Below are 18,868 nucleotides of genomic sequence, written 5' to 3'. Positions count from 1 at the left end.
TTCCATAACAATACTTATCGAAATATTTATACATTTACATGTTGTTTATTGAGTTTGTGTTGTCTGATCTTTACAGAAGCTGTAAACTGACAAGTGTGCGGTGATGTTTAGCTCTGACGAGGCGCTTTTTTTTAGCCTGTAGTCTTTAGATTTTTTACATAATGTTCCAATTCTTAACATTTTTTTAATATAGTTTAAATATAAAATGAGTGCTCGCTTGTTTAGTTGTGATCATTATGCAGGGATCATATTTCATATTCGGTTTATTCTTCAATAGCCTGTAGATTCGTTATTGTTCGGATTGTTCATAAGGACTAAGCTGTTGATATGTAATATAGGCATTTATGGTTGTTATTTGTATGGTTACAACTTCCACAGGTTTTTCAGCCTGTAGCATTGTTGTGTTTTATTCCTTATGTTAATAAAAGTTATGTTTTGTTTAATAACAGGGATTTTTTTTGTAGTTTCCTTTTCGTCCATTCAAACAATTGACGCCGAATTGGCAACTTCCGCAAAACTGAAAGTGAAAGTATTATACGCACGCATTTATAAGCTATTTAAAAGCAGAAAAAAGAGGAAATGAAGAAACGCCCACTCCCACGATGATACCGGTATTACATGTCGATTAACCGGTGGGGAAATTTCCTCACCGTCACAATTAGAATTGCAATAAAATACCAGCACATTTTCTATACTGCTCTTTCGTTTGCATAAAATCCTAAATTTGGCTTATTATACATTTATTAACATTTTTAAAATGTTTTAATTCTAGATTTATAGACATTATTTTGCCACATTATTTAAAATAAAGTGGCTAAGAAATAGCTATTATTTATGTATTTATTTGGTGGGGCCAGTGAAAACTTTGGCAGGGCAAGTAAAAATCTCAACCACTGGCCCGATCAGACCAGTAGATAAAATTCTTAGCGTTGAACTCTGGAAATGCTTTGGAAAAAAAGTTAAGACCACTCATTTGTGTCACAGCATAATGCATTTTTAATGAACAATGAAACGCAGCCTTTAAATCTCTTCAGTTGCTTAATTTGTCATTCATTTAAACAATAGTAAATTGTTAATAAACAAATAAACAATATTTACTGAAAATCGACATTTTATTACACTGCAGTAAGAAGTTTTAAGTTGATTTATTTAGACATTTTTGTGCTGACAGTTTATATTGTTATAAAATTCAAGAATCAACAAGTAAATAGAAACTAGAACTTCATTTTCTAAATACACACAAACAAAATAATAATTATAAAAAAAATAATAAAAATGACATTAAATTTCTAATAATTGAAGTCAGTGAATTATTTTACCTGTTCTTAAGAGGTTTGATATTGTGAAAAAGAGTAATATAATGTTTTGCAAAAATGGCTTCTTGCTCTTTTAACATCACTGTATTGTGGTCAGTAGATATGTATACGGTCCTCTTCTTGTTAAACATCTGTCCCATTATTTATATCTGCCCAGAACTTACATTGTGTATAAAGAAGAAAAGTATATATTCCAAAACGAAACCACGTGCCACATAAAACCACATGAAATCACTCATCAGCTGCATACTCACACAAAATGCAACACGGAAGCACATGGCTGCATGCAACCTTGAGCCGTGTGTGACACTAACAACACCACCACCCACCAAACCCAATAGTATCTGACTGCAGACTGGCATGTGCAAGCTGAGACATGTAGTCTCAGTGATGCAATGTCAGACAAAATTCACTCAATGGAGCTTGTCACATCATCCACAGGACAGGACATGGTACATGTAAACTCCCGGCCATGCACTCACAAATATGCACTCACAAAAGACACTGATAGTGACATTGAACCCCACACCAACACAAATGACAAAACAAGATCAAGGACACATAACTCAAGGTTACCCAAGAACCTGTTGCTAAAACAGAAACAAAACAATGCACAGCTCAAGCTCACCCAAGATTGCATGCTCTCTTTAAAAACAAAGACAAGAGAAATGAGTGCACAACCTGAGGGAACTTCAACAGTGCATTCAGGACAGGACAAGTGGCCGGACTCTGCCACCAAAACAAGAAAACACAAGACCAAAGTGACAAAGTCCTGCATTAGTCTTTGTTATTTTGTGTTTAAGCTTTCTAATCTCTGCTCTGGCTAATATGACTATTCAGTTCCTCTCTTGTTTTGTGAATGTCCTGCAACACAGTGCAGAGCTCTTTGTATGTTTTCCTCATCTGTGCAATTGACTTGAGTACATCTGATGTGACCTTATCAGGATCATCATTTCTCCAGTGCTGTCTCATCTCATGAATCTCTCTGGAGTCTTTCACTATGAAGACGACGTCAACAATGACTAATATTCCACTCAACACACCTGAAGCTGCTGCTACTACTCGTCCTATATTGGCAGACTGAACAGCAATCCTGCCGAAACTTGCCAGCATTCCAAGAGTAATGAATTCTGTGACACCAGCTACTGTGGTCCTGCCTAACCTCAATCCCATTTGCACATTATTGAAAGTTGAGTTTGAAACAAAACTTTGGAACTTAATGATTTTTCTCATTACCCTCCTCACTGTTTTCAGTGAGTCAAGAATTGGTGTGCTCACACTTTGATAGTCCTGCATCAGTTTTTCAATCTTCTGGCGGAGTGATTTGTCTCTTGCTGTTTTGGTAATGTTAGAAGCAGCTCCTGTTACTCCACCTGCAACTCCAACTCCAATACCAACTCCTGCTACAATCAGAGACGCTCCGAAAGTGAAAGGTGCCAGAATTGCACCAACCACTGCAGTGATTCCTCCTGCTGTCCCAATCGCTGCTCCTGTCAGACTGCCTGCTGTGGTACTATAATGCATATCTTCTAGTGAATCTGTTGTTTCCCCCCACTCATCAACTAAAGCTTTAAAATCTCTGTAGTGTGCATTATACGCCTTATTGAAGGCATTGAGAGCTCTGATGAACGTTTGTTCCAGCTCTATTGATATTCTCTTGTTTCTCTTTACTGCCTCTTTCAGGAATGGTTCAGCTAGAATCTCCTCAGCTGAAGGTCTGTCTTTAAGGTCACAGCTGAGCATTTGTTTGATGAGTATCTGTAGATCCAACGAGTACATCTCTGAGATTTCAGGGGTGTTTCCTGCCATGCTGTTGTCATGTAGGCGACGGCGCTCTGTTTTGTTTGACTGTCAGATAAAGCACAAATGAAAGTCTGATTAATCTTGATATCCTCTGCATGCTGTATTTTAGTTTCTATCATAGGACATAAAAAATACGGATGTAGCATCTGTGATGTCACCCATAGGTTTCTGAGGAATGCACATGAAACTACAAGTAGGCTTGGCCAACCTTCATCACACTGAACAAGGGTTACTAAACAAGGGTGGCTCCTGAATGGAGCTACAGATGCCTACAAGCATTTTGCTTAGACAGGCTTTCCTATGGGAGAAACACTTAATACTTCTGACCACATGTGCTTGGCTGTATACTATATCAATAAAGTGTTTAGTCTTTTAAAAACACTGTTGTAATGCTTTAAGCCTCTAAACATTGTTCTTATTTCTATAATAGGAAAACGCGAATTACCTCTAAACACTTCAGATATAGTCTGTGTTAGTAAATGCAGGACTACTGATGAAATCCAGGCATAACACTGTATGCCAATGCTTCAGATGACTGATCTAGAGCCTAAAGCTAATCAATCTGTCAGATTATATAGCGCATTACAGCTCTGAAGAACATTATAAATGATAAATGATCCTAAATAAAATAAAAAAAAAAATTGTTTGTTATATAAGCATATAATTTCACTCACTTGGGAAATAGAGGCAACTTAAGTGGTTTGTGACCATAATTAGGTGCTCAAAGCATGTTTATGCCAGGTTCATCAGCTAATCAGCCGGAATCAGCTGAAGTGAGGTGATGGCAACCAGCGAGACCTAGCTGTCACTCAATTGGCCATACCCTTATTTATGCAGACTTACTATAATCTAATATAAACAAAACGGATGAGTTATTAAAAAAAAAATCACCCCCTCACAGTTGCCATGAAGGGTAATATTAGCTATACACCATAATCATCTTTTTTACTAGGCTGTAAACATGTCTTTATCGGTAAAATTGTCCAATTTAGCATTGCTGTCAGTGAACATTTAGAGTTTATGGAGCCAGCCCCCAAAAGGCAAGTCCATGAGTTTCAGTTACTTCTGTATTGTCTTCACGAGGGAAATTGGGATGTTGCCACTTGGTTTCTAGGCAGGTTAACACATTTAAAGACCATTTTATTTGAAAAACTCTAGCAAGACCTGTGGCCAAAATCTTTGTGACTGACAATGCCGTTAATGCTTAGTTTTTATTCATATTAGTTTCAATTCATACAATTACCAGAAATCAACGTCATGGCCTTAATGTTTCATACAACAACATGAAGAAAGAAAAGAAAGACCGGAAAGAAAGAAAGAAAGAAAGAGCGGAAAGAAAGACCGTAAAAAAGAAAGAAAGACAGTAAAGAACGAAAAAAGACCATAACGAAAGAAAGACGGTAAAGAAAGAAAAAAGACCATAACGAAAGAAAACAGTAAAGAAAGAAAGACAGTAAAGAAAGAAAAAAAGACCGTAAAGAAAGAAAAAAAGACTGGAAAGAAAGAAAGACCGTAAAGAAAGAAAGACCATAAAGAAAGAAAGAAATACCGTAAAGAAAAAAAGCCAGTAAAGAAAGACCGTAAAGAAAGAAAGAAAGAAATACCGCAAAGAAAGAAAGACAGTAAAGAAAGAAAAAAAGACTGTAAAGAAAGAAAGAAAGAAAGACCATAAAAAAGAAAAAAAAGACCGTAAAGAAAGAAAAAACGACTGTAAAGAAAGAAAGACCGTAAAGAAAGAACAGAAAGAAAGAAAGAAAGACCGTAAAGAAAAAAGAAAGACAGTAAAGAAAGAAAGACCAGAAAGAAAGAAAAAAGACCGTAAGGAAAAAAAGAAAGACAGTAAAGAAAGAAAGAAAGACAGTAAAGAAAGAAAAAAGACTGTAAAGAAAGACAGACGATAAAGAAAGAAAAAACGAAAGACAGTAAAGAAATAAAAAAAGACTGTAAAGAAAGAAAGAAGACCATAAAGAAAGAAAAAAGACTGTAAAGAAAGAAAGACCGTTAAGAAGGAAAGAAAGAAAGAAAGACCGTAAAGAAAGAAAGACCATAAAGAAAGAGACCGTAAAGAAAAAAAGCCCGTAAAGAAAGACCATAAAGAAAGAAAGAAATACCGTAAAGACCGTACAGAAAGAAAGAAAGAAATACCGCAAAGAAAGAAAGACCGTAAAGAAAGAAAGACAGTAAAGATAGAAAAAAGACTGTAAAGAAAGACCATAAAGAAAGAAAGACCGTAACAAAAGAAAAAAACACCGTAAAGAAAGAAAAAAAGACTGTAAAGAAAGACCACAAAGAAAGAAAGACAGTAAAGAAAGACCGTAAAGTAAGAAAGAAAGAAAGACTGTAAAGAAAGAAAGAAAGACCGTAAAGAAAGAAAGACCATAAATAAAGAAAGACAGTAAAGAATGAAAAAAGACTGTAAAGAAATAAAGAAAGAAAGACCATAAAGAAAGACAGTAAAGAAATAGACCGTAAAAAAAGAAAAAAAGACAGTAAAAAAAGACACTAAAGAAAGACAGTAAAGATTAAAAGAAAGATAGTAAAGAAAAACCATAAAGAAAGAAAGACAGAAAAGAAAGAAAGAAAGACAGAAAAGAAAGAAAGAAAGACAGTAAAGAAAGAAAGAAAGACCATAAAAAAGACCGTAAAGAAAGAAAGACAATAAAGAAAGAAAAAAAGACAGTAAAAAAAAGAAAGATAGTAAAGAAATAAAGACCATAAAGAAAGAAAGACCGTAAAGAAAGAAAGAAATGTACTCACCCACACATCCAGCATGCAGAGATCATAGAGCAGCCATCCAAATGACCAAATATCACTAAACAAAGTTTAAGTTAGATACTTGAATTACATAAAAATAAATGTTGTTTTGTATGACTAAAACTTCAATCTGAGTAATTGTCCTCCATAAACTTTGATTGTATTGTATAAAATACTATAAAAATATTATTAAAAATACAGATTGACCACAAAACAGTTACCTTTTAGAATTGTATCTCTGTTGATAAACTTCTGGACAGACTGGACTGAAAAAAGACAAATCAAATATGTTAAATTAAAACAAATCAAATAAATGTAAAATTTCTTGTTAACAATTTATTTCACCTGCTTAGCTCTTTTGCACATCCAAAATCTCCTAGGTTGATGTAGCCATCTTCAGTGAGGAAAACATTCTATGGAATGAGAACAGAAATCTTATAAAAATTCATTGTTTCTCTTATAGTTGTGTAAATTGCTTCCTTGTCCTCATTTGTCCTCACATAACTAAATGTAAATGTAAATGATACACTTTGCTTTGGTGACAAATAAATCACTGAGCCTTTACAGTACACACCTGAGGCGTTACATCTCTGTGAAGAACATTGTTCTCATGGATATACTGCAGAGCCAGACAAATCTGAACCAGCCAGTCAAGGATCTGTACACAAATGATACAAGGGAAAAAGGTCATTCTTATTTTATCTCGTTCTCAATTATATTTCTGTATTCTAAATGGTTGCAACTTTTACTGCAAACAGTTGAATGGCAGCATTGACTTCCCTGACTTTTTTCCTAGTTTAGACCTCAATAAATACCACCATCTGTTTTCTTAGCAACATTTTTCAAAATGTCCTCTTTAGTGTTCATTAGACAAAATTATCCTTTTGAGATTTTCAGAGTTTGCAAAGTTTTCGGTATACCTTCTGTTTATATTCAAGATAAAGATTTTTCAAAGAACAAAAAACACAGTCCCTGTAATTTATTTGATACAATTGCTAATTTAAAAAGAAATAAGGCACAATCAGGAATAGATGTTCACAACATAAGTAGCAATTAATAATTATGAACAAGTTTTGGGTGTTAATAGTTCCAAAGTACAAGTTACTGGGAGAGGATACTGTTCATTTTAGGTATTCTAGTCATTTAGGAGTGTAACAATATTTAAATCGAACCAAAAAATAAATGCAGTACGCCCCTACAGTACAAACTATAATAATCTCACAGCGCGCTGAGGTCTGCTGAAAGAAAAAGCAGGACGAGTTAAATGAGGAACTTAAGCCAAAAGAAATGCTCAGGTTACATAAGTAACCCTTCGGGGAACGGAAATGCTATTATTGGATTTGAATTTAGAAATCCACGAATGGGAGGTTTCAGTTCAGAAGCCGCTTTTCTGAAAGAGTTGAACGGGCCAATGAAAGCCAATGAATTGGCAGCGTAAGCTTGCACAGGTGTGCTTCATTGCCAATTAACCCAGCATATAAGCACACCTGGAGCGAGCAAACACCATCCTTTTAAGCTGAAGAGACTTGCTAACAGCTAAGGGACAGTCATTATGGCGATGGTAAATAGCATTTCCGTTCCCCTCCTCCTGGAACGAAGCGTTACTTCTGTAACCTGAGTGTCCCCTTCGGGTGGGGAACTCCAATGCTATTAGTGGATTTGAATTTAGAAATCCACGAATGGGAGAACTATGGAAACGCCATAATGACTGCACCTTACCAACGCCCCCGATGAGAGGTTAGTCAAGCAAGTGTGACACACCCACCTCATGGGGGGCGCGGTCCTCCAACGTGTCCCTGGCCTTAACTTATCCCACTTCAAAGGAAGTTTTATGGATTGGCTATATTTTTTTGGAATCGCTAGCGTCTAGATAATTTTAGGAAATATGACAGTACGTTGGGAAGCGTGCAATCCCGATAAGGAGGACGCTGCGGAGACCATCCGCACCCAGTGGGGGAGAAAAGATGGCAATTACATATGGACTAGCCCTAAGAAGGGGGAGTGCACATAAGAAGGTGGTTGGCAGATAGGGAAGACACGGGTCCACCCAAGAGGGGGGACTGAACCGTGGCGGAATAAGCATATGGGATCGCCTAGTGGGGATCACGCATAGCAGACACCTATACCCAAGATGCGGGCTGACCAACGGGCAGACCTACAACGTAATAGGCCAGCAAGTGACTCCTCCGCTGAGTCAGTGCTGGGGGCCATGGAGAAATCTGCAGGGCTCACCTGACGGGGAACTTACTGACAGATAAGAAGGTACACATCTCTCCGTGTTAGGGAAAATGGCACTGCAAGCGTGTTACAACACCCTACCGAGATGTTTCCTCACTCACCAATGGTTACCTAATACCCTTGAGAAAACCGGCTCCACTCACAGATTGTAAAGTCTTGCAAATGTGTTGGGTGTCGCCCAGCCCGCAGCTCTACAGATGTCTGTTAGAGAGGCGCCGCATGGACGCGCTCAAGAGGATGCACCGCTTCGAGTGGAGTGTGTACGCACTACCGGGGAACACGGCTCACCTCTGCTCAAATAAGCAAATGAATGGCCTCCACAATCCAGTGGGATAATCTTTGTATACGGCACTTCCCTGCTGCCGACCGCCATAACAGACAAAGAGCTGCTCAGATGATCTAAGTACTGAGTACAGTCCACATAGATGCGCAGGGCGCGAACTGGACAAGTAAGGAATGGGCTGGGTCTGCCTCCTCTGGGGGCAGCGCTTGCAGGTTTACTACCTGGTCTCTAAAGAGAGTGGTAGGAACCTTGGGCACATAACCCGGGCGGGGTCTCAGGAAAACGTGAGAGTAATCCGGCCCGAATTCCAGGCACAAGTCACTGACTGAAAATGCCTCCAGGTCCCCGACCCTCTTAAAGGAGGCCAACGCGACCAGCAGAGCTGTCTTCAGGGACAGGAATCTTAAGGATACTGATTTGAGTGGCTTAAAGGGATCTGTGCGCAAGCTCGTGAGAACGAGGGCGAGATCCCAAGAGGGCATGAGAGGGGGGCGAGTTGGATAAATTCGCCTAGCGCCTCTGAGGAACCGAATGATGAGGTTATGCTTTCCCACGGTGCCGCCAGCTACTGCATCATGATGAGCGGAGATGGCGGCCACGTAAACCTTGAGCGTGGAGGGTGACAGCCTGCTATCCAGCTTCTCTTGAAGAAAAGAAAGCACAACACTGATCTGGCAAGTTTGGGGGTCTTCTCTGCGAGAGACACACCATTCAGTGAATAGACTCCACTTCAGGGCGTAGGCGCGCCTCGTGGAGGGGGCTCTAGCCTGAGTGATGGTATCAACCACCGCAGATGGTTGGTTACCTAGGTCTTCCTCGCGTCTAGGGACCACACGTGGAGGTTCCAGAGATCGGGGCCAGGGTGCCAGATGGTGCCCTGTCTCTGAGAGAGTAGGTCCTGTCTCAAAGGGATCTGCCAGGGGAGGGCCGTCGCAAGGAGGGAGAGCTCTGATATCCAGGTCCGGTTGGGCCAGAGGGGCGTAACTAGCAGAACCTGCTCCTCGTCCTCCCTGACCTTGCACAGTAACTGCCCGAGCAGGCTCACTGGGGGAAACGCATACTTGCGCATGCCCCGAGGCCAGCTGTGGGCCAGTGCCTCCATGCCGAGAGCACTCGGTCAGGGAAAGAACAACTGACAATGAGCGATCGGGGGAAGCAAACAGATTGGTCTGGGCCTCCCCGAACGCGTCCATATCAGCTGGACAGACTCGGGGTGGGGTCTCCATTCTCCAGAGTGTATTCAGCTGCATGGTTGAGCATACCTGGAATGTGAATGGCGCGCAGCGATTTCAGCCGTGGGTGACTCCAGAGGAGCTGGCGAGCTGAGACATGCGGCGAGAGTGCATACCCCCCATATGGTTGACATATGCTGCCGCCACCGTACTGTCCGTCCTGACCAGCACGTGTTGCTGCTCCAGCATCGAAAAAAAGCGGTGGAGAGCGAGGAACACTGCCAACAGCTCTAGGCGATTGATATGCCAATGCAACTGGGCACACTTCCATAGGCCCGCAGCTGCCTGCCCGCAACACACGGCCCCCCAGCCTGTGTTGGAAGTATCCGTTGAAACAACAACATGACTGGACACCTATCCCAGAGATACACCAGCCTGCAGGAGCGAGGGGTCGTTCCAAGGGCTGAGGGCGCGGCAACACAGCGCAGTAACAGAGACTCTGTGTGTGCCCGTATTCTCCATCCCGAGAAAGGAGATCCTCTACACAGGGGCAAGTTTGCTCTTTTCTCGGTTGACCTGCAACCCCAACAGGCGGAGGTGCCGGAGCACCTTGTCTCTGTGCATAATCAAATGCTCCCGCGAGTGGGCTAAAATCAGCCAGTCATCAAGATAATTGAGTATGCGGATGCCCGCGAGCCGAAGGGGCCACTAAGGCACCCTCCGCGAGTTTGGTGAAGACCCGCGGAGACAGAGAGAGCCCGAAGGGGAGGACCTTGTACTGCCACGCTCGACCCTCAAACGCAAACCGCAGAAATTGGCGGTGGCGTGGAAGAATGAAAACATGAAAATACGCGTCCTTCAGGGTATGGCTAGAAACCAATCCAGAGGACGAACGCATCGGAGGATACGCCTCTGCGTGAGCATTCTGAACGGCAACTTGTGCAGACAGCGGTTCAAAACGCGCAGATCTAGGATTGGCCGTGACCCACCGCTCTTTTTGGGTATGATGAGGTACGGGATGTAAAACCCGCTCTCCATCTCGGCTGGAGGGACCGGCTCGATTGCAACCAAGACAGGGGGTTGACCCTGGTGAAATACACACCCGTGAACTTGGGGGGCCGTTTCGTGAACTGAATCGCATAGTCGAGTCCAACTGTGCGTATGAGCCCTGCCCTCCAGTGAGGAAAGAGCAAGTTCCCTCTCCAGTTCTCCAGATGACCTGTCCCAGGGACGCTTCGCGGTCCGTTGCTTGACTTAGCGGCGTTCTGGGCAGGGGCTTCCGAGGCAGGCAGGCTTCCGAGGTGCTCGACGCGCCTGCTTCGCCAGAGGCGTGTGCGGGGGCGGTGCAGCTCTTGTAGGCGGGCGCCTTCGGCTAGGAGCAGATATGGATGGTACAGCAGACGGAGCGGGCTTACGGCGCCGCCAAAGGTGACATCACCCATCAGACTGCTCTCTCACCGCCTCAAATTCCTAGGTGAATTCACAGACGGTGTCGCCGAACAGGCCAGCTTGGGATATGGGGGAGTCAAGAAAGTGGACTTTGTCGACTTCGCGCATATCAGCCAAGCTTTAGCCAGAGGTGGCGCTCCTGGACCACTAGTGTGGACATCATCCTCCCCAAAGCATGCAGCGGACTTAATAGTCCGAAGAGCTTAGTCAGCTGCGATGCGAAGCTCATAAGCCTGGGTTGGTCCCACCCTCGTGCAGCTCGGCCAGCGCCTGCGCTTGGTAGCGCTGGTAGGTGGCTATCGCATGCAAGGCGGAAGCAGCCTGACCCGCAGCCTTGTAAGCTCTACCTTCGAGGGAGGCAGATAACTTACAGGCTTTGGATGGAAGACGAGGCGGACCCCGCCAAGAAGAGGCACCGCGCGGATTGACCGCCATCGCACACTCAACCTGAGGAATCGCCACATACCCCCTGGCCGCTCCATCGTCAAGAGTGGTGAGGGTGGAGGGACACGCAGCACGAGCAGAAAAAAGTGCCCTTCAAGACCGCGTGAGCCTACTGTGCACCTCCGTGAAGAAGGGGACGCCGCTCTAGTCGGTCCGGCCACGGAGCTGTGGGATAAACCATCTCCAACCCACGGCCGAAGCAGCCTGGGAAAGCAAGGCTAACATGTCCATTTCAGGATCCGTTTTGACAGCGCTCACCTGCCCGGAGGGGGCGAGCGGGTCTGGATCATCATCGGACAATGTAAGCACACCCTCCGATGCTGCGGTGGACATCTGGTCTCCGGTGTCATCGAGCGTAAGGGCTACCATCTGTTAGACGGATCACTTCCCCCGCCCGAAGCTTGGATGGAGCACCTGGAGGAGCGGGAGGTCCGCAGGCCCGTGGGCGAAGTATTATCTCTTGCTGAAACCCTCAGATCTGCCCTAGTGCCCGCTGCAGAGCAGGGGACAACTGGGGTGGTTTGCCCTTTTGCAAAGGCTAGCCGCGATCTTTACTGCGCAACAGTCATGGCATCGCAATGACGACATGAACTGCCCGCGAGCAGAGCATTAACATGCTGGATCCCCCAGGCATGCAACGCAGTGCCCGTGCCCATCATGCGAGGACAGAAAACCACCGCATGCAGAAACGCACAGTCGGAGCGCCGTCCTGAAAAGGACGTGCTGCACGACTGTGTTGCTCTCTTTGTGAAGTTGCAACTTTATACGCACCGCTCTGGAGGACCGGACCCAAAGAACGCCAGGCAAGGGAGAAACCCAGCTCGACCGTCTGCCGCTGCTTGTACACACTCTGGACCGGGAGAATGCTCTCGTTCACTCGGCATCGCTGGATCACAGCAGGAGGAACCCTCATCGACTCGATCAGAAAGTCTCTGAAGTGAAAAGGATGGCGTCTGCTCGCTCCAGGTGTGCTTATATGCTGGGTTAATTGGCAATGAAACACACCTGCGCAAGTTTACGCTGCCAATTCATTGGCTTTCATTGGCCCGTTCAAAACTCTTTCAGACAAGCGGCTTCTGAACCGAATCCTCCCATTCGTGGATTTCTAAATTCAAATCCTTTAATAGCATTGGAGTTCCCCACCCGAAGGGGAACCTTACTTGCACACAGCAGGTATTTTCTCAGCAATAGTAACTTATTATGTGAACACAGACAATTGCATCATGAAAGTGAAAGTTAATCCAAGGGCAAGAACGAAAGAATAAAAAGGGTCAGCAGCTATTTATGTATTTTGTTTGGCAAGAATGTTGTCATTGATATTAAACTGACTTTTTAATAATAATAATAATAATAAATTTTATTTATATTGTGCTTTTCTGACTCAAAGCGCTAAAAAGAGTTTCAAAACAGAAGAACATGAAATACACAAAAAAGAACGATAGTAATGATAAAAAATACATATTAAAAGAAGGCTTCATAAGTTATAAGCAGTCACAGCCAGGTTTTTTAAGAGTTGGCGTAACAGCAGTGGTTTCTATTGACCACGTACTGAGTGAAGCATTCACAATAGCTGTGATATGGGGCACAAATAGTGATAAAGTTTTATTTTTTTTTTAAACAGAGGTTGGAAAAGGATCTAGTATGCAGGATGTTGAAGTCATTGACATAACAGTCTTTGCAATGAGAGTATCATCAACCGCATTAAAAGATGAGAGACTCGGAGCTGAGAGAGGAGAAGATAAAAGCTCAACATGCAGAGAATTTGCTTAACAGGCAATGAAGGAGTGAAAATGTTATCAACCTTAGTTGTGAAAAAGTCTAGGAATTCATTACAGATCTCATCAGATGCAAAGGTGAATTTTTTGGGAGGTCCAGTGAAATTATTAATTGTTCTAAAGATAATTCTAGAATTGAAACTGTGACTGCAGATGATGCGGGAGTAATATTCCCTTTTTGCAACATTCAGAGCATTATGATACTCAGTTTGGTGCTGTTCAAACATTTGTTTGTGTATTATTAAACCAGATTTGCTATACTTTCGCTCCAATTGCCTTTTTGCAACTTTCATTTTTCGTAGTTCCTGTGTAAACCACAGGGATGACCTTTTAAATAAAACCTCTTGACTTTTCAGAGAAGCGAAGTCGTCAAGAGCAAATTTAAAAACATCATTATACTGATTAGCTGTGGACATGATAGGTAAACCTTCAATAGATTCAGCTGGTCAGTGTTGACATCATCAAGTTTCCTCAAAACAATAGTTCGTTTGAAAGTGGTCTGAGATGGTGTTGTGTACAGATCAAACGTGATAAATTTATTATCGCTGAATGGCACTGTAATCGCTTTGGGTGGTTAGATCTTTACTCCAGAAGTGCATACCAAGTCTAGTGTGTGACCCCATTTATGTGTTGGAAAATGAAAACAGTCAAGTATGTCCAATAAACATGAGGCTTGAGTACAGTCAGCATTCTCTACATGAAAATTTAAGTCACAAGTTAAAAGTAGAGCTGGGCAGAGTGCACTAGTAAATGTCAAAACGTCTGTAAATTCAGAAAAGAATTCCGGAGAGGGTTTTGGAGGACGATTGATGTTTAAAATGAGAACAGATGAAGTACCAGTCAATTTGAACACCAGACATTCAAAAGTTGTAAAACGAGGCAATGTTACCTCAATTACAGTCGTGTCAGAACGGTAAATGACAGCTAAGCCACCACCTCTGCCGGTGGCGCGAGGATGCTCTAAATATGTGTAGCTTGGCAGAGTGCACATATTTAGGTTAAAATAGTCATTTGTCTGATGTCAGGTTTCACAAGTACACAGAAAATCCAGATCATATTTCACGATAGGCCTTGTCAGGTACTCCAATATAAACCAGAAAAAGAAAAAGAAAGTATCTTAGCCGCATGCTAGCCACCAGAACGTTCCTCACAGGTCGCAGTAATAAACCAGGCACCTGCAGCTATACTCAGCTCCAGTTTCATTCAAAAAAGATGCAGTATGGTGTGTAAAACGGCATTTAAAAGACCACATCTAAAAACACTAAAATCAATAATTAAAACTTGCAAAATTCTGGTGGAGAAGCGGCAGCCACGTTGCGCCAGCGTCCTCTCACACCACCGCCGTTGTTTTGCCGTGATCATCAATTATTTAAAAAAATATATTCATAAAAAAAAAATAAAACTAAGGGACATATTTGTGAATTAAATGAATTAATTTTATATTGCATATTTAATTCTATAAATTAAACCATTAAAATTCTAAAAGTACTGATTCTTTAAAAATATTTGCCTTTTACAGTGTTCACAGTCCTCAAGTCAAGAACACTAAATTCTGCAACTGTATCCTTAAGTTCTCGTTTCCTCTTTTCTGACAGGTGAATTTGAAATAGCTTCCTTTGAGTTTTAGTGCTGCTCTGGGCTTTACTGGATGAAGCGATATCTTCAGTCAGATTTCAAAAGTAAGGATGCTAATTGTCTGTGTCATAAACACCTCAGTCTATTTGCAAAAGTGGAGAAAGATGCCACAAAAGCAGAACTTTCTAAAATGTATTCTGCTTTGGAAACAAGCCAGACACAAATCAGAGCATTGGAATTTTCACACTCCCATTGTGCTCCGGCACTGCTCATAAAAACATCAAATATAGTTTTAATTTAAGGCTCTAATTTATCGATCCAGGCGCAAAGTTTAAAGCACAGGGCGCAAAAGCAATAAGAGAATGTCTGAATTCACTTTAGCTATTTTGTGGGTGCTTTCACACCTAGACTTTTGTTTCGGAGGCTGGTGCCTTTCCACAGTTGGCATGTGTGAATCCAGGAATCTCGCTCAGATCCGCACCAAAACATTCGGTCCGAGATCGCCTGAATGAGGTGGTCTTAGCTCGATAGAAACGAACTCTGGAGCAGATCAACTCTAGTGAGAAAGCAATACAATTTGAGCCAGGCTATATTACAGTGTATTATGTATATGTTATAGGCATACGGCTATATGAAGAGAGATTTATGAGTTTTGGCGGGAGGTCATTCCTACTGGTAAATGTGCTTTCATGTCGAAAGTGAAAGCATGTTAACTATCAACGAGAGCTGTTTAATTGTTAGGAAAATTGACTAAACTGCAGTCTTGATTTATCAGTTATTTCTCTCTATAATTAAAGCCTATAAGGCATATTTCTAGCCAACGGCTATGTATGACAAAGTCTTACCTCTGATTTGTATTTGGTGATGATGTCTGTCACCATTCAAAATTAAAGCACAGCTTTTCGCTTATTTTGTCTTATTGCTCATGGTTATAAATTAAAACAGGGATGCATGATTAGCTGAGCAGGACTCTGCAAAATTAACCATGAAACTCTGACCAATGTGAGGTGAGTTTACTCGCACTTGACTTGTTTTAGCTCTTTTGGTCTGTTTAGAAACTTTGCCATGTGAAAGTGAACCGCACCAAGAACAAAGAGCAACACTGTAACAATTTTAATCCCTGTTTTGGAACAAAAGAATTGATCCACATGTGTTAAAGCAGAATGTCCTAGATTTAAAGTAGTAGACTCTCACCTGTTTTTCTTCAAACATCCCTACATTTTTCTGCGCTTTCATAATTTTGCTGAGATCTCCCTTGACACAGTACTCCATAACAATGTAAAAATTTTCAGATTCTGTATCCAAATACATTAACATGGTTTAATAATACACACAATACATAGCCAGTAATAACAAGGCTTTTTCTATAATTTAAACCGCCATACCTTCAAATGAGTCCTCATAAGTCACAATATATCCATGGCGAAGCTTGTTCAGGATGCTGACTTCATTTTTGACTCTGTTGAGAGTCTCATTCTGTAGAGAACAAATATCATCTGTGACTAAAAATGGCATCTTAATAAAGTCATAATACAATATCTCTCAACACTTTGGTCATTACAGTAATACTTCTTTGATTGTACTCACATCTCTGTAGTTGACCTCTTTGACCACGAAAAGATCTCCATCTGTGTTTTTCACCAGAAATGTTCGTCTTGAAGTCCCTCGTCCAAGTTCCTTTTCTATGGTGAATTCATGTTTTTCCAGCACTTCTACAATCAGGATTTAAAATGGAAATTACTGTGTTCTTGAGCATTATCAAAACTAATAATGTTTATACTCACCTGCTGTTTTTCTGATATCATTGCTGCCAACGTTTTGGATTAAAGTGCTCATTTTTGATGCTGTGGGAAAATGGAAATTAAAATACAGTACATAATTAAGTTGTCTTGCTTTATGTTGAAGAGCAGAAATTCAACTTAAGATCTGTCTATGATGTAAAAATTTCCATCAGTTTTGATTGTTCTTTTTGTATTTGTTTTTGTCTGTTTGATTATCTGTCTTTACTGCGTTCTTTCAAACAGACATACAGTACAGACATTTGGACAACCTAACATCTAAGAATGAGATTTACAAAAATTATAAATACAACCACATGAGAATACTTAATTTTCAGCCATGGAATTTAAAATGCAAAACACGTACATTTTATAACCATGTATGAATAAAAGAATGTATATTAGTAAGGTATTTAGTAAGTATTCACAGTTTTAGAAATGAATTAAAAAATTGCAAGTCATAAATGGTAACAATAATTGTAATTGTTCAACTTACCTAGAATTTCAATCAAGACTCAAATACTGTTCAAGTTTGTCATGCACAGCAGTGAAGTGTGTGAACAGTCAGCTTTGAATCCTGCTCTTTTATCATTGCTATAGTATAGTAGTCCCTCCTTCCTGCCAATCAGACAGGTCTCATCTACAAAGTGAAAATGTTGAAAAGCTGCATTTTTCATCTGAACTAGAAGCAGGAAGAGTTTAATTGTTTTGTATATTTTTGAGTTTTATTTATTTGTATATCTTTGCATATGATAATAATTGAAAAGATAACTAATTTCATATTTCATTATGTTTTTCTAATGTATTTATTTATTATTTTTTTTATTTTTTTTTTATTTTAATCCAACTAATTTTGTTGGGAAACTGAAATAATAATAATAATAATATTATTATTATTATTATTATTACTATATTTTTTGCAAACGTTGTCGATACGCTTCAGGCACTAACTCATATGCGCGGAGAATAGCGCTCTTAACTGAATCATATTTCAAACTCTCCTCCAAAGTTAAAGCAGAACAAACTTCCTGTGCCTTTCCGACTAATTTACACTGTAGCAAAAGACACCAAACTTCTTTAGGCCAATGAAGTGCGGCAGCCACACGCTCAAAAACAGCAAAATAGGAATCCACTTCGGATTCTCTGAAGTGAGGCACTAAAGCAATATGCTTACTAATATCAAAAGCACTAGACGAAACATCACTAGAAAAACTTGCCGAATTATCATTAGCAGCAGGACTTACAGGATTTAACAGCACAGATCGGCCAGAACCAACCTACATCGAGTCTAACTCGAGCTGTCTAAGTTTTACCTGTGTCTCCGCGTCGATTTCCAATTTACGGATATCCAGGCGCAGCTTCATCTCGGCATGGCGCGTCTCAGCTCGCTCTTGAGCTTCAATCTGCATGCGAGCCAGGCGGACCTTTAGCCTCGCATCACCCCCAGACTCAATTGAAGTCGGGGAAAATGGATGGAAGGGCGGCAAGCCTGTCTTTGCCTCTGTCTCCACCTCGGCATACTCACCCGTCTCCTTCTCAGCATCCACTAAATTATCAGGACTGTATTCTACAGCCTCTGCACCAGCCTTATCGCCATCCGCATCAGGTAAATTTAAAATTTTGTGTTTAATCAAGTGCTTTAAAACCTCGTCTTTAACCTCGCGCTTTAAAGACTGCCTCACAACAGGAATGCTATAGTGTTCACCTATCTGCAACAAATCGTCTTTCCTACATCACTTAAAAACTTCCAATGTCGGATTAGCAACAAATGTTTCTAAATCAAAAGTACTCATTGTCTAAATTCTCACAAATAGCCTACTTACTAACAAAATACCAAAATTGCAAAGAGAGAAAATGATACTATTTCACTGTCACAGTTTTTCTCCTTTTTTCTCTACACCATCCGAGTACACACACACAAAACTATTATCCGGGACTAAATTAAGATTTTAAATAATTTAAATACATCCCGGATGAGCCCCCAATTATATGTTACGTCCTTTTAGATGTTAATATTAAACTAGGAGTAGATGACATAACATACATTAGTTTAATGTGTGTGACAAGCGGATGGAGAAAGAAATAAACTGAATAAAATAATCACTGCAATTATTTATTGCCCATATATCCAATGAAAACCAGTGAAAATATATTATACAGTGAAAGAAAAATATTTACAATGATTAAATAATGAATTACCTGGGGGGAGAGGAAGTAGTTGAATTGTGCTTAAATCAAAGAAATAAATATAACAAAACTCAGTAACTGTTTTCACCAAACT

The 18,868-nt window shown here is 41.0% G+C and overlaps 1 protein-coding gene and 1 long non-coding RNA gene across 4 annotated transcripts in view; one reads left to right on the top strand and one right to left on the bottom strand.

The window, feature by feature from the left end:
• LOC147842925 (uncharacterized) overlaps window positions 1-1,241 on the top strand; it is a 959,952-nt gene extending 958,711 nt beyond the window's left edge. The window contains exon 8 of the long non-coding RNA XR_015495241.1: window positions 339-1,241. This is a non-coding gene — a long non-coding RNA (uncharacterized LOC147842925). The remainder of the gene's footprint in view (window positions 1-338) is intronic.
• On the bottom strand, window positions 973-17,357 carry si:dkey-192d15.2. Of its 3 annotated transcripts, NM_001327827.2 has the most exon segments (10): window positions 976-3,164; window positions 5,877-5,931; window positions 6,095-6,139; window positions 6,219-6,286; window positions 6,448-6,531; window positions 16,004-16,104; window positions 16,195-16,285; window positions 16,397-16,521; window positions 16,594-16,653; window positions 17,084-17,357. In NM_001327827.2, coding segments are annotated over 9 exon segments (1,662 nt in total). In that variant the 5' UTR covers window positions 16,646-16,653; window positions 17,084-17,357; the 3' UTR covers window positions 976-2,123.
• Between the last annotated feature and the right edge of the window lie 1,511 nt (window positions 17,358-18,868).

The sequence above is a fragment of the Danio rerio genome, chromosome 7, assembly GCF_052040795.2.
Source record: "Danio rerio strain M-AB ecotype USA chromosome 7, GRCz13ab, whole genome shotgun sequence".
NCBI lineage: Eukaryota > Metazoa > Chordata > Actinopteri > Cypriniformes > Danionidae > Danio > Danio rerio.
Note: the sequence above shows the minus strand (reverse complement) of the source record. Positions and strands in the feature narration are given on the sequence as shown.